Genomic DNA, 12,727 nt, shown 5'->3' on the forward strand with positions numbered 1-12,727 from the left:
AGAAAAGGAGGAAAGGAGGCAAGGGATGGGATGGGATGGAAAAAAGGTGTTTTTAGGGAAGGTCTTTGGCTGATGAGAGGGAAGAGAAAATACATAAGGATTTTGATTCCCGATCTGTGCCTTGGGGAGGGGGAGGACCTGGATGGGATCAAATCCGCATAATCAATAGGCCTATCAAGGTTCAGGATGACTCATACCTCAATCTCATGACGCAATCACAGATATCACTATAGTCCATGTTTACGTACATCCCCGAACAGCCAGTAGTTACGATCTAATTATGCCTCATACTACTTCATTTTTTTGCACGTAGCCTCGACGTCCGCAGCGCTAAATTCAAGCCCCAGCCCAGAGTCCCCATAGCTCTTCGCAACAATCCCTTGCGCCCTCAAGATCTCTTTTGCGAACTCTTTCGTCAACTCCTTCCATATTATACTGATGAGTGCCGTATTGGCAGTAGATGTATTTGGTTCTTCGTCATCTGCAAAGTGCTTGTCCACTCTTCTGGACATGGTCTCCACTGCCTTTCTCATATCCTTGGCTCCGTGGTCTTTGAGTATCTTTTTAAGAGCCGAGCGATTGTAAGAATGATGAAGCGAGACTTCATTGGCAGGGGTGCTTTGAAGCAGGCGATCAACACCATCGAAAAAGTCCTTCATACGCTCGTTAGCATGTTTTCCGTCAATGAGAGCACATCAAACACACGATGAATCGAGCAAAGGTTCGCCGTAACATGAGCTTAATGTACATCGACACGTTCTCTTCATAGCGTGCCTTGGCACGTTGCAAAAAGCCAGCCATAGCCATAGACTTGATTTGTGAAACATCCTCAACGAAGCAGTGCAAGTTTTCTGCGACCACATTAGCACAATAATCCTCATCTCTTCCGTGAGTTCTCACCTATCATGATGACGTGGTAGTTCAGCTGTCCCTTGTCTTCATTTGCTTGTGTCTCCGCTCTTTCCATCTTTGCCAGCTGCTCAAGCGATCCAAATACAGAAGTCATTACCCTTTCATACGCCTCGTTCACCTTGACCCGAATGGGCAGGTCACCGTTGCCGTCCATTTGTTGCTCTACTCTCTCTACAAAGACAGGGAAATGCTTGACAAAAAAGATGATACCTTTGCGTCTCTTGATGACCGTCTTCGAAGCTTCGATTAATTTGATTTGTTTGTTCTATCAAGACGATCAGGGGGCACCAACAAGAACAAGGAATATAGACTCACGACAAACATATCCATGATCAATCTTTGTTTTAACAGCTGCTTATCAAAGAGCTGTGCAAAAAATATGGAAGTGTTTTCTTCCTCTGCTTCTTTTGCTAACCTCTCTGTGACAGCAATAATCCCCACAATGGCACTGAATGTCGTTAGCCTATTGTATACGTTGCGTTCCCTTTTACTTACACAGGACCCTTCTCCACCGTCGCTTCCACCCAATTCTTCAATTCAACCTCCACAAACCCAAAAATCAGATCCATCATCGACCTCAACAACTGTATCATCCCCGCTGACCTTGCTCTACTGGCATGTCTAGCAGCTTGTCTTCGGAAGTAAGAGTCAAGCTCCATGTAATCAGCGAAAGTGGATTCGGTATCAACGGGGCGGAGGAAGGCATTGATAAAGTCTTCTTCGATTACGATTTGGTTGATGATTTGTGTAAAGGCTTGGCGGTAAAGCTGATAAACAAATATTAGAATGTGAGGCAAAAACCAAATTTTATTACCCAACGGGGACGAACCTCAGCGGCACGATTAACGTTGTTGCCTGTGCGCTTTTCCTGCTTGGGTTGATTACCAAGACCTAGTCCAATAACCGTCTTAGACTTTTGCAGCGCAGACGGTCTCGCATAATTTGCACCGGGTGCACTCGAAAAGTCTATCTCATACAGGTCAACATAAAGAAACTCCAGTTAAAATGCGTTATGACACGTACCAGCATCCGCACCAGCATCGCCGGAACTAACATTGAGTGATGCCATATACGTCAAAAGCTCTCTCATCTCCGACTGATGCAGCTGACTGGCTCTTGACATATAGTCCTTTTAGAATTACTATCAGCCCTTGGACCTTTCCATAACTAAAACTGAAGGAAAAAAAGAGACGCACTGAACAAAGTTTTTGATATCGCGCATCGTCCATTTCTTTGATATACAGCACCAGGCCAGTATATATCATCAGCTTCTCGCCCATCTTTTGATGAGATTCCAGAGCCATGGTTTTCTTGAAGTTTTTACGAAATTCTGATAGAGTAGAATCGGCCTATAGTGAAAACATATGAGCGGTAAGTAATGGCGAAAATAAATATGGCCATTCACCTGGTACTGGAACGTGATATCGAGATAATCGGACATCCGCTTACAAAACTTGGAGCTCTGCTCACGGTACTCTTGCATCCTCGCGATAGTAGCAGCCACTTCTGCATTGGCTGCAGTCAATGTTAATGGTTTGAATTAAGCAGTAGGTGTATTCGAAAAACTCACCAGTATCCATACCGGCTTGTAAGGCCTTGTATAGGGACGCCGCGGCCCGTTCAAGCGCCTTAACACCTTGTTCAGAAGAAGGAGGCTCTTTAATCAGGGTATGCAGATCATCCGCAGGTACCTCGACGATTTGCTGTATGCATAATATTTTAGTACACCGTTTCACGTCTTGATATTACTCATGGACACTCACCAAAAGTTGACGAAGTTCGTTCAGGAGGACCTGTTGGTTTGACGTCTGAACTTGGAGGCCTTTTCCTTGAGACTCGATATAAGAGATGTCATCAGATACAGCCTGGGGTTCGAGTCCACGAATCAGTATGAACCATATTTTTTTTTTTCATTCAGAGCCACCTACGTTGAGCTGCATCCGATATCCGGTGATCTGCAAATCAATGTCATCCAGCTCCATAAGCGCTTCGTCGATATGGGCCAAAACTTGAGCTGTTCTATCATCAGATTCCAAGAAAGCATGAATAATGGCCTTGATATGTATTAGTTTCAGCATCAAAATTAATGCCGATTCACTTACAGAATCCAGAGCAGTTAGTTCATCCAATAACCGATTCTCAATGACGTCTGCTCCTTTCTTCTTCCCTTCCCCACTTATACCAAGTCCCCCAGCACTCATCCCCCAATCAAATCCTTCCAGCATCTCCTCAACATTCTTCAACACCCCATCATCCCCTTCTGATTCATCTATTGTCATACCCGCAGCTCCTGGTAGCAGCCCTGTACGTGATTGGAGAAGTACGTCACGAGAGATGGTAGTGTCGAGTGGGGGAGGATGAAAAGAGGCTCGTCGATATGGACGGGTAGCGCTCGCTGGAGAAGAAGAATAGGCGGCAGGTGTGGTGAGCCCGGGAGACGGTACTGAGAGGTCCGTGGTGGTGATGGTCGGAGGAGCAGGTTTCGGCTTTGCTTGTTCTGATGCTTGGGGATTGGACGTAGATTGTGGAGGTGGTGGAAGCGGCGGTGGTGGCGATGAAGGTTCTCGGATGACGGGAGCTGAGGCTATTCTATTACTTTGGTTTGCTTTTCTCCCATCTCCCGCCAATACTGATCGTTCCCTCTCCATCTCTGCAATGACACCCATATCACTCTCAGACTTCTTCATCCTCAAACTTGCGTCACCTGCAGCTCCTGGATCGTATTCAGAGGCGGCTGATACGTTCCGAAGAGCACTCGGACCGATCCTTTCTGCTCTATCGTCCGACATTTTTCTCTGCGCTGGAGGCGGGCCCATTCCCACTCCATTTCCTGGCCCGACAGCTCTTGGAGACATCACTCCTCTTCCATCTCCCACAGAAGGTCTTCTACCGGTATCGCTCAACGGCAAACGAGCAAAGGCGCCTGCACCCGCCGAACTCGGCGGTGAGCGGTCATCATCCAGGGAAGGTCGTCCCCGAGATGATTCGGAATGTGAAGGCTGGTAATGACTACCGTACGTTTGTGAAGAGTTAACTGATGAGGAAGAGTTTGCACGGTATGAGCGTCCGAATGGTTGAGGGGGCGTAAGGTCGGAATTGCCCACTCGGGGGATGGGGAAGGCTGATGGAGCGGTCAATCTTGGATCATATGCGAGTGGGCCCCAACTTACGTTCATTAAGGCCCGTATGAGGAGGCATTTGTTGTTGAGAGGGTGGCTGAGGTTGAGTTGAAGGAGGAACAAAATTGATTAGTTCGGGTAGACGACCATGAGTGTACTCCTTGTAGACCTTGACCACAGAAGTAAGAAATGCCGTTTGATCTTTGGGGCGTTCGGTCGTCCAGTGGTAGCGCCGTGTGGTCATTGTCAGGGCAAAATCTGATGGCTGGTTTACCCAGTTAGATCGTTATGAGTGTAAAGAAACAAAACACATACCCCCATTACTTCCAACACGCGAACATCCTCCAAGTACCACGTCTTACCTTTTGAGAAAGACAGATTACTGTTTCTCTTGGCCTTGTGGATAAACACCCTGCCTGTTCGTTGTACTGTGGTTATATGAGCTACAGATACTATTCATGACCATCAGTCTTACCCGCAAGTATCAGGTATCTGGACTTTGTTCCGCCGGCTGGATCCTCCTCGTACACCTTGAGGAAAGTGATGAGTGTCTCCTCAGGAGTGCCATCTGGTGCGCGCTGTGCGCAAAGAGAGGCAGTAATGTGGGCGCGCACATCGTCTTGAGGGGATGTACGGGGTATTGAGGACATGGCTACCCTCGTGGATATCGAGGTCAGATTGGAAGTAGTATACGGTATGTGGCGTAGTAGCTGCTCATCTGCATCATGGTGCGGCTCGGGTAATAATCAGTTAGTTCGTGGTTGTCCAGTGCTGAGACGGGCACCGGAGTGACATCATCACTTCCGTTCGACATTTAATCCCGCTCTTCTGTTTGCACAGTGTGTACTTGGCCCGACCGACTTCTTCTCGCAACGGGTATCCTCGACCAATACATTCAATAACGTATTCCGAACAATACTTCAATCTTGTACACCTCAGAACGTCTCAGCACCGTCCACCATGCCTGACAACCTAATAGACATCCCCGAAATTCGTTTCAATGGGGAACCCCAACCAGTCTTTGACTACCACTCTCTAGACGGACAGTCTCCAGCAATCTGTATCGACAACGGTATGATGAGCTCTTTACCACGCCCAGTCGCCACTAACCCTCAGAGATCCATAGGCGCTCATTCATGGAGAGCTGGGTTTAGCTCAAGTTCAACTCCCTATATTGACCGCATCAATATGGTGTCCAGATATAAAGAGCGTAAATTCGGAAAGAACGTCCTGTTGTTCGGCGGAGACACGGATGCCGATGCCAATTCAAGGTCCAATGCCAGATCGATGTTCGATGGAGATTTGTTAATACAGGGAGACATGTTGGTGAGCTCCTTTCCGTCATGGCGTACGAATGAAGTGACTCAGCAGGATGGGTAGGAATGTGCTTTGGACTTTACATTTTGTCAGTTAGGGATTGACACTCCTCAAATACAACATCCTATCGTCATGACTGAAAGGCTGGCGAATCCATTGTTCAGTAGAGCTAGTAAGTAATACTCCATCACATGAGACAGGTTGACTAAAACCTACCGAAGTGACCTCTGAGCTTCTCTTTGAACTGTATAACGCACCATCAGTAGCATTTGGTGTAGACTCGCTTTTTGCGTTCTCTCGACAAGGCAAGAAGGATGGTTTAACTATAAATCTCGGTCATCAAGCTACGACAATTATACCCATATTTGATGGTCAAGCCTTGGTTAATCGGTCAAAGCGGTATGACGGTTCGGCTTGCCTGGTTATATGTATAATGCTCATATTGTTTTAGTATACCATGGGGAGGCTCTCAAGCATCTGAATTGATGCTCAAGCTTGCTCAGCTCAAGTATCCATCTTTTCCTGTCAAAGTAACTCAATCCCAAGCTACAGTATGTCTCAAACCAGCATTTAACAAACCTCGAAGTGACGGGATTCTTCATTAGTTCATGTATCGCGAGACTTGCTATTTCTCTACCGATTACGATGAGGAATTGCGGACTTTGGAAGTCCCGGCTAATCTTGCCGCTATGACCAAGGTCATTCAGTTCCCTTACAGCAAGACTGTAAGTTTTCTCCGTTGTTGATATGAAGACAGCATCTGAATGGAAATTTTTGAAGGAGGCAACTGAGAAAACGGAGCAAGAGATTGCTGCGGCTTTGGAACGACGTAAAGAATCAGGAAAGAGGTTGCAAGAGCTGCAAGCGAAGAAGAGAGCAGAAAAGGTATGTCGTTCTAGACGTTTTCCAGTATCCCATTTCGTGCCTAATATCTAATATCTTCAAACAGCTTGCTGCTACCATCGCCGAACTTGAGAAGTATAAGCTTCTTCTCTCCGAACGGCCCACCATGAGAAAAGCCGATTTCCTCACAAAATTATCGGAAGACACTCCCTTTGACACTGAAGCCCAGTTGGAAAGCTGGGTCAAACGCACAGAAGCCGACGTCCGCAAGAAGCAGCGCAAAGACCTGGGATTGGAAGAGGAGCCAGAGGAAGTGCCGACGTTCCCGTTGCTCGAAAGGCCGGATGAGGAGTTAAATGAAGATGAATTGAAGGAGAAGAGGAGGCAGCGGCTAATGAAGGGCGCATGGGATGCGAGGATGAAGGCGAAAGAGGAGAAGCGGAAGGAAAGAGAGCGTATGGTGAGCTATTCTTTATGCTCTGTTGTTTAGGGTGATGTTGACATTACCACGCCAATAGGAAGAGGAAAAGAGGAAAGAAGAAGAGGAAAGAGAGACGAACCTAGCTGGCTGGGCGGCGAAGTTGAAAGATCAGCAAGACGTGAGATCATTTCTTTTCCCTTCCAGTTGCAAATTTGATTGTTGATCTCTGTTCTGTCAGGCGGTTATCAACCGTATGCAAGCACGTAAGAAGAGGAAGGCGCAACTGGGTGACAGGAAATCTGCGGCATCTCAAAGCAGAATGAAGCACATTGCCAACTTGGCCGCGGAAGAAAAAATAAGCAAGAAGAGAAAGAAGGGGGAAGGTGGGTATTCTTGGATCACAAACACGTGCAAAACATGACTGACTTTATGACCAGATGATGATGGGTTTGGTATGGATGATTCTGACTGGGCAGTCTATCGTGCAATGGTGAGTGCATTTGTACATTTTGCTTAGTATTGAAACTGAACAATTCCATAGGAAGGAGAGGAGGATTCAGATGCAGAGGAAGACGATAATAACCTCCTTCAATCCATTGAAACCCGTTTACTACAATACGACCCTACTTTCACAGAAGACCAAACCATGCTAGGGAGAGCAGAAGCCAAAAACAGACTTATCAACGCTTTTGTCCGCGGTGGCAACTCGGAAAAGTTTGATCCCGAAGATGTTCGTCAAAATCATCAACTACACTTGAACATTGAAAGGATCAGAGTACCCGAGGTGTGGTTCCAGCCTAGCATTGTCGGGCTTGATACGGCGGGTGTGGGTGAAGTGGCTGGGTGGATTTTGAATGGTTTCGGCGAAGAGGAAAGGAAGAGGTTAATGCAGGCAAGTTTCCCATGGCAAATATGTTGGATGTAACCGGGTCACTGACAGGAAGCGGATTCCATAGGGTATCTTTGTCACTGGCGGAGGCGCTAACATCCCGAATTTGATTCCCAAATTACGCCACGTCCTTACGCCTATCCTTCCCTTCCGGGCTCCTTTGAAAGTCGTCTCTTCACTGGATGGAGGTGACCCAAGGTTAGAGGCTTGGAGAGGTATGGCTCAATGGAGTGCCACTGAGGAGGCGAAGCAGGCAATGGTCACGAAGGCAGAGTACGATGAGCATGGTGGAGAGTGGTTGAAAGAGCATCGATGGGGCAATGTGGCTCCATAGACAGCCTGTTGTAATGGAGAACATTACCATGTATAGACTTACTAGCAAAGAAGGTAAACTTTGCTTCAATAGCTGTGTTTCAATATCGTCAAGAAAATACAGGCTACTTATACATGGACTAAGCATTGGCACTGAGCCGGATATTTTAATGCGAATTTTATTCGACGGAACAATCCTTAACGACGCCGATTTTGTCATTGATATCCATTGTTCAGATTTTGTTCCATCACTAAAGGGAATCGCATGCTGGGGTAGCTTGCGATTCCCCGAGTCTTCGGTAAATGTCAAGCCTTTGAAGTATTTGCATCCTGTACGAACATCCAGAAGGTCATAAATAGCTTTACACGCTCTTTCCCACGGCAGAGAGTTGCCAGTTCTTCCAGATATGTCGGTCCACGACGAGGAGATGGACAGTTCCTTCTAAACTGAGGGGGAAAGAGATTCCTTCGTCATCGATGGTAAAGAGGGGATGTTGGCGGTTCCAATGCAAAGGATATAGGACTTTGCTCACGACTTCCTGTACTGCCGAGTTGTTTTCGACGCTTAGCGGTGATTCGATCCATAACGCGGGGCGTAGCTTTAAAGGAAATTTGGGCTTGATGGGTGTATCAAAAGATAAGAGAGATCTACTACATGGCGACTGGAGCCGGAGTGGCCGGGATGTGGGAAATGAAATCGCTTCCGAATGGAGTTCGAAACGCTCATTCAGGTGCCAAAGGCCCGTAATAGTCTGGTGTCGGGAGGAATGTACTGGCCGAGGATGAAAAACCGGATAATTCCATTATATTAGCGGTGATAGGCCAACGGGTACCGAAGGAACCGGGAAAGCTAAAGTCCCATCGTTAATTCCATAACCACCGTTCGTATTATCCTCTTTTCTGTACTCCGAAGTTGACATCTTGATTGCTTCTTGCGATCCAATATAAGTTGCCACTCTGTTTCGGCTTCGTCTCTTGGAACTTGTTGCACGATGTCACTTGTCCGAATTCCCAAAAAGTATTGCGTTTCCAGATGATCCCGTCCATAGCGAGAGTTCGAGGAGTCGGGCACATTGAACAAGTTTCCGAAATACGCATTGATACGCTTTCTGGCCCGGCGATACACCATCTTGGTCCGAGCTCGAGGATCTTTGGCGAAGTAGCTTATGAAATATTGATCTTCGAAAGGAAGAATATCAAGATCGAGGATAGAGCTCCCCTTTATATACTTCTACAGAAATCTATTTATATCTGATCTGCTCGAGGTCCAGCTGAATGGATCTTATCTGAGAATCTGCTGAGAACTGAGATGCGTCTCGCCTCCATCTGTTACGTAACTTTCTGTTCTTATGCTTTGTGCAGGCTTGTGACAGAGCGGTAGAGCTGTTATTAGTAACTGCAAAGTACAAGTGATACTTGCTCATCCTTAATATCATTGCCAGGGTCCAAGAGCTTTGTATAAAGGCGCAAGTATCCCTGCAATATCATGGGGGATAACGGACTCCATATTGATGGGAAGGTAAATTGCCTATGTTACTTTGGTCAACAGGAGTAGCGATTCTCACCGAAAGCACGCAGAACCGGGTATCTGATGCTCCCTCCCAACGCTCTTGCTTGCTCGTTGTCGCAGAGATCGAACTCGTGTCAGCTGAGGCTTACGATGACCTGTGCTCTACGAGCTCATATTGAGGGCAGCATTACCGGTGCAGGCCCAGTTGAAGGGGACCAGGTAGTCAGCTAGCACGACGAGGTCCGCGCATTTGTACAAATCGCCACCGTCCTGCTGAGGATCTTCAATGAGGAGTTAAAGGATGGAAGAGATCGGACCCATCCCCTTGCATTGAAACTGCGGGGTCACGCCAGAACTGTCGTTGAAGTCTATCCCAAGGGCAGCGAGGTCGATTATCCAGCAATGCATGCTCGCCTCCGTTGGCTTGAAATGGCTGGGTGGCATTCGGGGCGCCGGAATCATTCAGGGTGGGATTTAAATCGTTGAAAGAAGTTGCGTTACTGCTGACCAAGACGATATAGACAAGGCCAAAATTGCATACTTGTATTGGTACATATGGCATACTCAACGACGAAACGACAGATTGAACTTTGTTTGCTTCAACCAACATTGCTCTCCTGCTGTGTATTATTACAGTATTGGCCGACGCAAACTCGGACTCGCCAAAATGTCCTTGTCTCGCAACAATCCAATCCCATATCCCGATGCTCCCCGCTCCTTCATACTGGTGCTAGTAATAGCAAATACCGAGGAACCACTTGCATTTCGGTAGCGGCGGGTAGTTGATAAACGGACCCCTCGTCGCAGGCCAGAGTACGATGTTCTCCGGGGTGTTGGGTCCCGCTGCAAGTGAGTAGTACTCGTTCGCCCCTGCTATGTCAAGCGGGGTGGGGCCATTGAACAGCTGTGTGGTGCTGCCGGAGATACGGCTTTCCACGACTGACCCAGCCACCTTGTCAGTGATAACTTCGCAAGGTTGGTCTCTGGATTTGCAGTCCTCATGCGCCAGGCCAAGAGTGTGCCCCAGCTCATGTGACATGATAAAGGTAAGGACGTTCTGAAAGTTGGCCTCGAAAGCCGTATTCCACACGAAGATGTTGCGGTTCCTAGCACCCTCTTCACCCCGAGGAGGGAAGGGGGCAGTCGCGAGCACAGTAGGCTCTTTGGCAGACTTGATCTGGTCAACAGCAAGAGTATGGAACACGGCGTCGTTGCAGTTCTCCACAAACTCGAACGAGACGAATCGCTTGTTCAGACCTGCGTTCCAGAAGTTGATTGCACGTACCATGGCGGATGCGACGATAGCCGATGCTCGGATGGGAACGGGGGAGGACGCATATGGAACCAGATAATTGTTGTTCCTCTCGACGCAAATGGAAATCACCGACCCTCGTCTCCACCGGTTGGGCGTACCCGTCGCCCCTGAATCCGCAAATGTCCGCTTGTGAAGGGCTCGCCCAGTGTCCGCTCCGTTCCCAATGCTGGTGTTGTTGTCGAAAGAAATGGTGTTCCGAATGTCAGGATTGCCAAAATTGTCCAGGCAGAAGTCTCTCCCTATCCCAGCTACATTTGCTGTGAAGTTTTGTCCTTGCTGCTGTCCTTCATCATCCGTCGGGTTACCAGACCCCTCCCCGATACAGTAGTCGAACGGTACTTGGTCCGATACGGTCACGTCGTCATTGCTGTAATCGCCGTCGAAGTTGATCATGGGCGGCCAGGGTCCAGCTGCCTCGGTGACGTTAACAATGGCTTCAAGGGCGGGGTTGAGGGGCTCGCTGTTGGGGTCTGGCCCTGGGGGGTCGGGAATGATGTGATTGGTTTTCCCTCCTGAATCACCACCTTGATTACCTCCGGGGTTTCCACCAGTATTGGTTTTGCCTCTTGAATCATCGCCTTGATTACCTCCGGGGTTCCCACCAGCATCACCCCCATGGTTCCCACCGTAGTCCGGTCCCGTTGTCCAGACCCTAATAGTGAGATTATTGTCAGCCCATCAACTCAGGCCACTGCAAGCAGGTGACTCACTGATTGTTGTTATCCGTGCTGCACCGCCAGACCTGCAGCTGGTTGAAATCAGACCGATCCCCAGTGGCCCAGTCGAGGCACTTGCCCTGGTCGCGGAGAACGATTCTGTTATCACTCGTCCAATACCAGTCTTGCTGTTGGACGTCCAAGCACTTCCAGATCTTCATGTTGGTCCCGTCGGCTGCGTAAGGGTGGGTGGCATCGAGACAGAAACTGGTGCCGGCGAGCTGGACCTTGGTCTGACCGCGGCCGGCATTGAGGACCCAGTCCTGAGCCGGGGTACCGTCGCAGTCGCAAATCTGAGCGATATCAGCAAAAGTGGCACAGTATGGTGTGATGTCATTGCTTGGGCTCACCTGCACGGGCTGACCATCCTGGCGAGTATTACCCAGGAGGTCAACGCACTTGCTTTTGTCCCCGTTTGGGTGCAGCCGCACAATCCTGGTAGACTGAATAGGCTGGAACTTGGGAGGGTCGTGCTTGATGACACCGGCGAAAGCGAGGGGTACGAGGCCGAGAATGTATGCGATGTGCATGACTATGAGGTCTTGTTGTGGATGGCGTAGCAAAGGATGATTGTTGGACAAGGACGAGATAATACTTGTCCACTTTGGCCGATCTTATACTGTCTGGCTCAGATAGCTAAGCATTGCCTTGTGTTGCATGTCCATAGCATGCGATAAGATTATCTCTGATACTGTAACGACGTTGTACGTATGTCCTACATATTATGCACTGAGTTGTCGTGCATATCACCCAGTCTTATATGCCAAGATAACGGGATCCCGAGAGGAACAGCATGTAGATCAATGCCCAGAGCAAGGAGGCGGCACTTGACTAGGTGCAGGAGTCGACAGTCAGCCGGTAGCGTATGCATCCCATCTGATACAGGTCTCACTTGTAATTCGTTAGTCACGCGCTTCCGCCGGCGTGTGGGTTTGTGCGTACAATGCAGAACGCCTATGCCCAATCCAAATTTGTTTTAAAAAACCCACAAAAGCTTCCACAATTTTTGGCCAAATAATCCTCTCGTCGGGAAAAGGCCAAAATCTAAAAATGAGGTTTTGGCTCGAACGGAGTCTGTTCCTGAACAACAGATTTTTTGGCCCATCTAATGGGTTTTACTTTACAAATGCGCTGAAGAATTACGCACTTTCTAGGAGACAAATTCGGTTGAAGGGCTTGGAATCTCGGATAAGGAAGATGCAGAAAGGACGACAAGTCAAATTAGTCGACTTACGTGCTCACTGTTTGCACGATTATCCATTGTGGCACGGTATTGACCAAGGGGCTGGTCGATTTGTAGGTGAAAGGTGTGAGAGGAGGTCGAATAATAGCTTGGTGCGTGCGTAGTATAGTGGTAAACGCTGGCCAGCCTG

General features: G+C 48.3%; 3 protein-coding genes across 3 annotated transcripts; 1 reads left to right on the plus strand and 2 right to left on the minus strand.

The window, feature by feature from the left end:
• Nucleotides 1–290: 290 nt before the first annotated feature.
• CNBK1700 (hypothetical protein) lies at nt 291–4,681 on the minus strand (the record flags this gene model as incomplete). The annotated part of the gene is made up of 16 exons (XM_767703.1): nt 291–653; nt 706–851; nt 901–1,177; nt 1,228–1,375; nt 1,408–1,679; nt 1,742–1,878; nt 1,936–2,041; nt 2,109–2,261; nt 2,318–2,427; nt 2,483–2,615; nt 2,676–2,777; nt 2,841–2,966; nt 3,015–4,033; nt 4,083–4,296; nt 4,347–4,459; nt 4,507–4,681. 16 exons carry the CDS (start codon nt 4,679–4,681, stop codon nt 291–293), a joined length of 3,594 nt encoding a protein of 1,197 aa, XP_772796.1.
• Nucleotides 4,682–4,991: 310 nt separating this feature from the next.
• Nucleotides 4,992–7,835, plus strand: CNBK1710 (hypothetical protein; the record flags this gene model as incomplete). The annotated part of the gene is made up of 13 exons (XM_767704.1): nt 4,992–5,103; nt 5,158–5,357; nt 5,412–5,520; nt 5,570–5,747; nt 5,800–5,899; nt 5,954–6,073; nt 6,129–6,233; nt 6,298–6,651; nt 6,710–6,790; nt 6,851–6,995; nt 7,050–7,102; nt 7,154–7,504; nt 7,569–7,835. 13 exons carry the CDS (start codon nt 4,992–4,994, stop codon nt 7,833–7,835), a joined length of 2,175 nt encoding a protein of 724 aa, XP_772797.1.
• Nucleotides 7,836–10,053: 2,218 nt separating this feature from the next.
• On the minus strand, nt 10,054–11,884 carry CNBK1720 (hypothetical protein; the record flags this gene model as incomplete). The annotated part of the gene is made up of 3 exons (XM_767705.1): nt 10,054–11,290; nt 11,349–11,647; nt 11,705–11,884. The coding sequence occupies 3 exons, from the start codon at nt 11,882–11,884 to the stop codon at nt 10,054–10,056; spliced, it is 1,716 nt and encodes a 571-aa protein (XP_772798.1).
• Nucleotides 11,885–12,727: the final 843 nt, after the last annotated feature.

This window comes from Cryptococcus neoformans, chromosome 11 (assembly GCF_000149385.1).
Source record: "Cryptococcus neoformans var. neoformans B-3501A chromosome 11, whole genome shotgun sequence".
In the NCBI taxonomy this organism is placed as follows: Eukaryota; Fungi; Basidiomycota; class Tremellomycetes; order Tremellales; family Cryptococcaceae; genus Cryptococcus; species Cryptococcus deneoformans.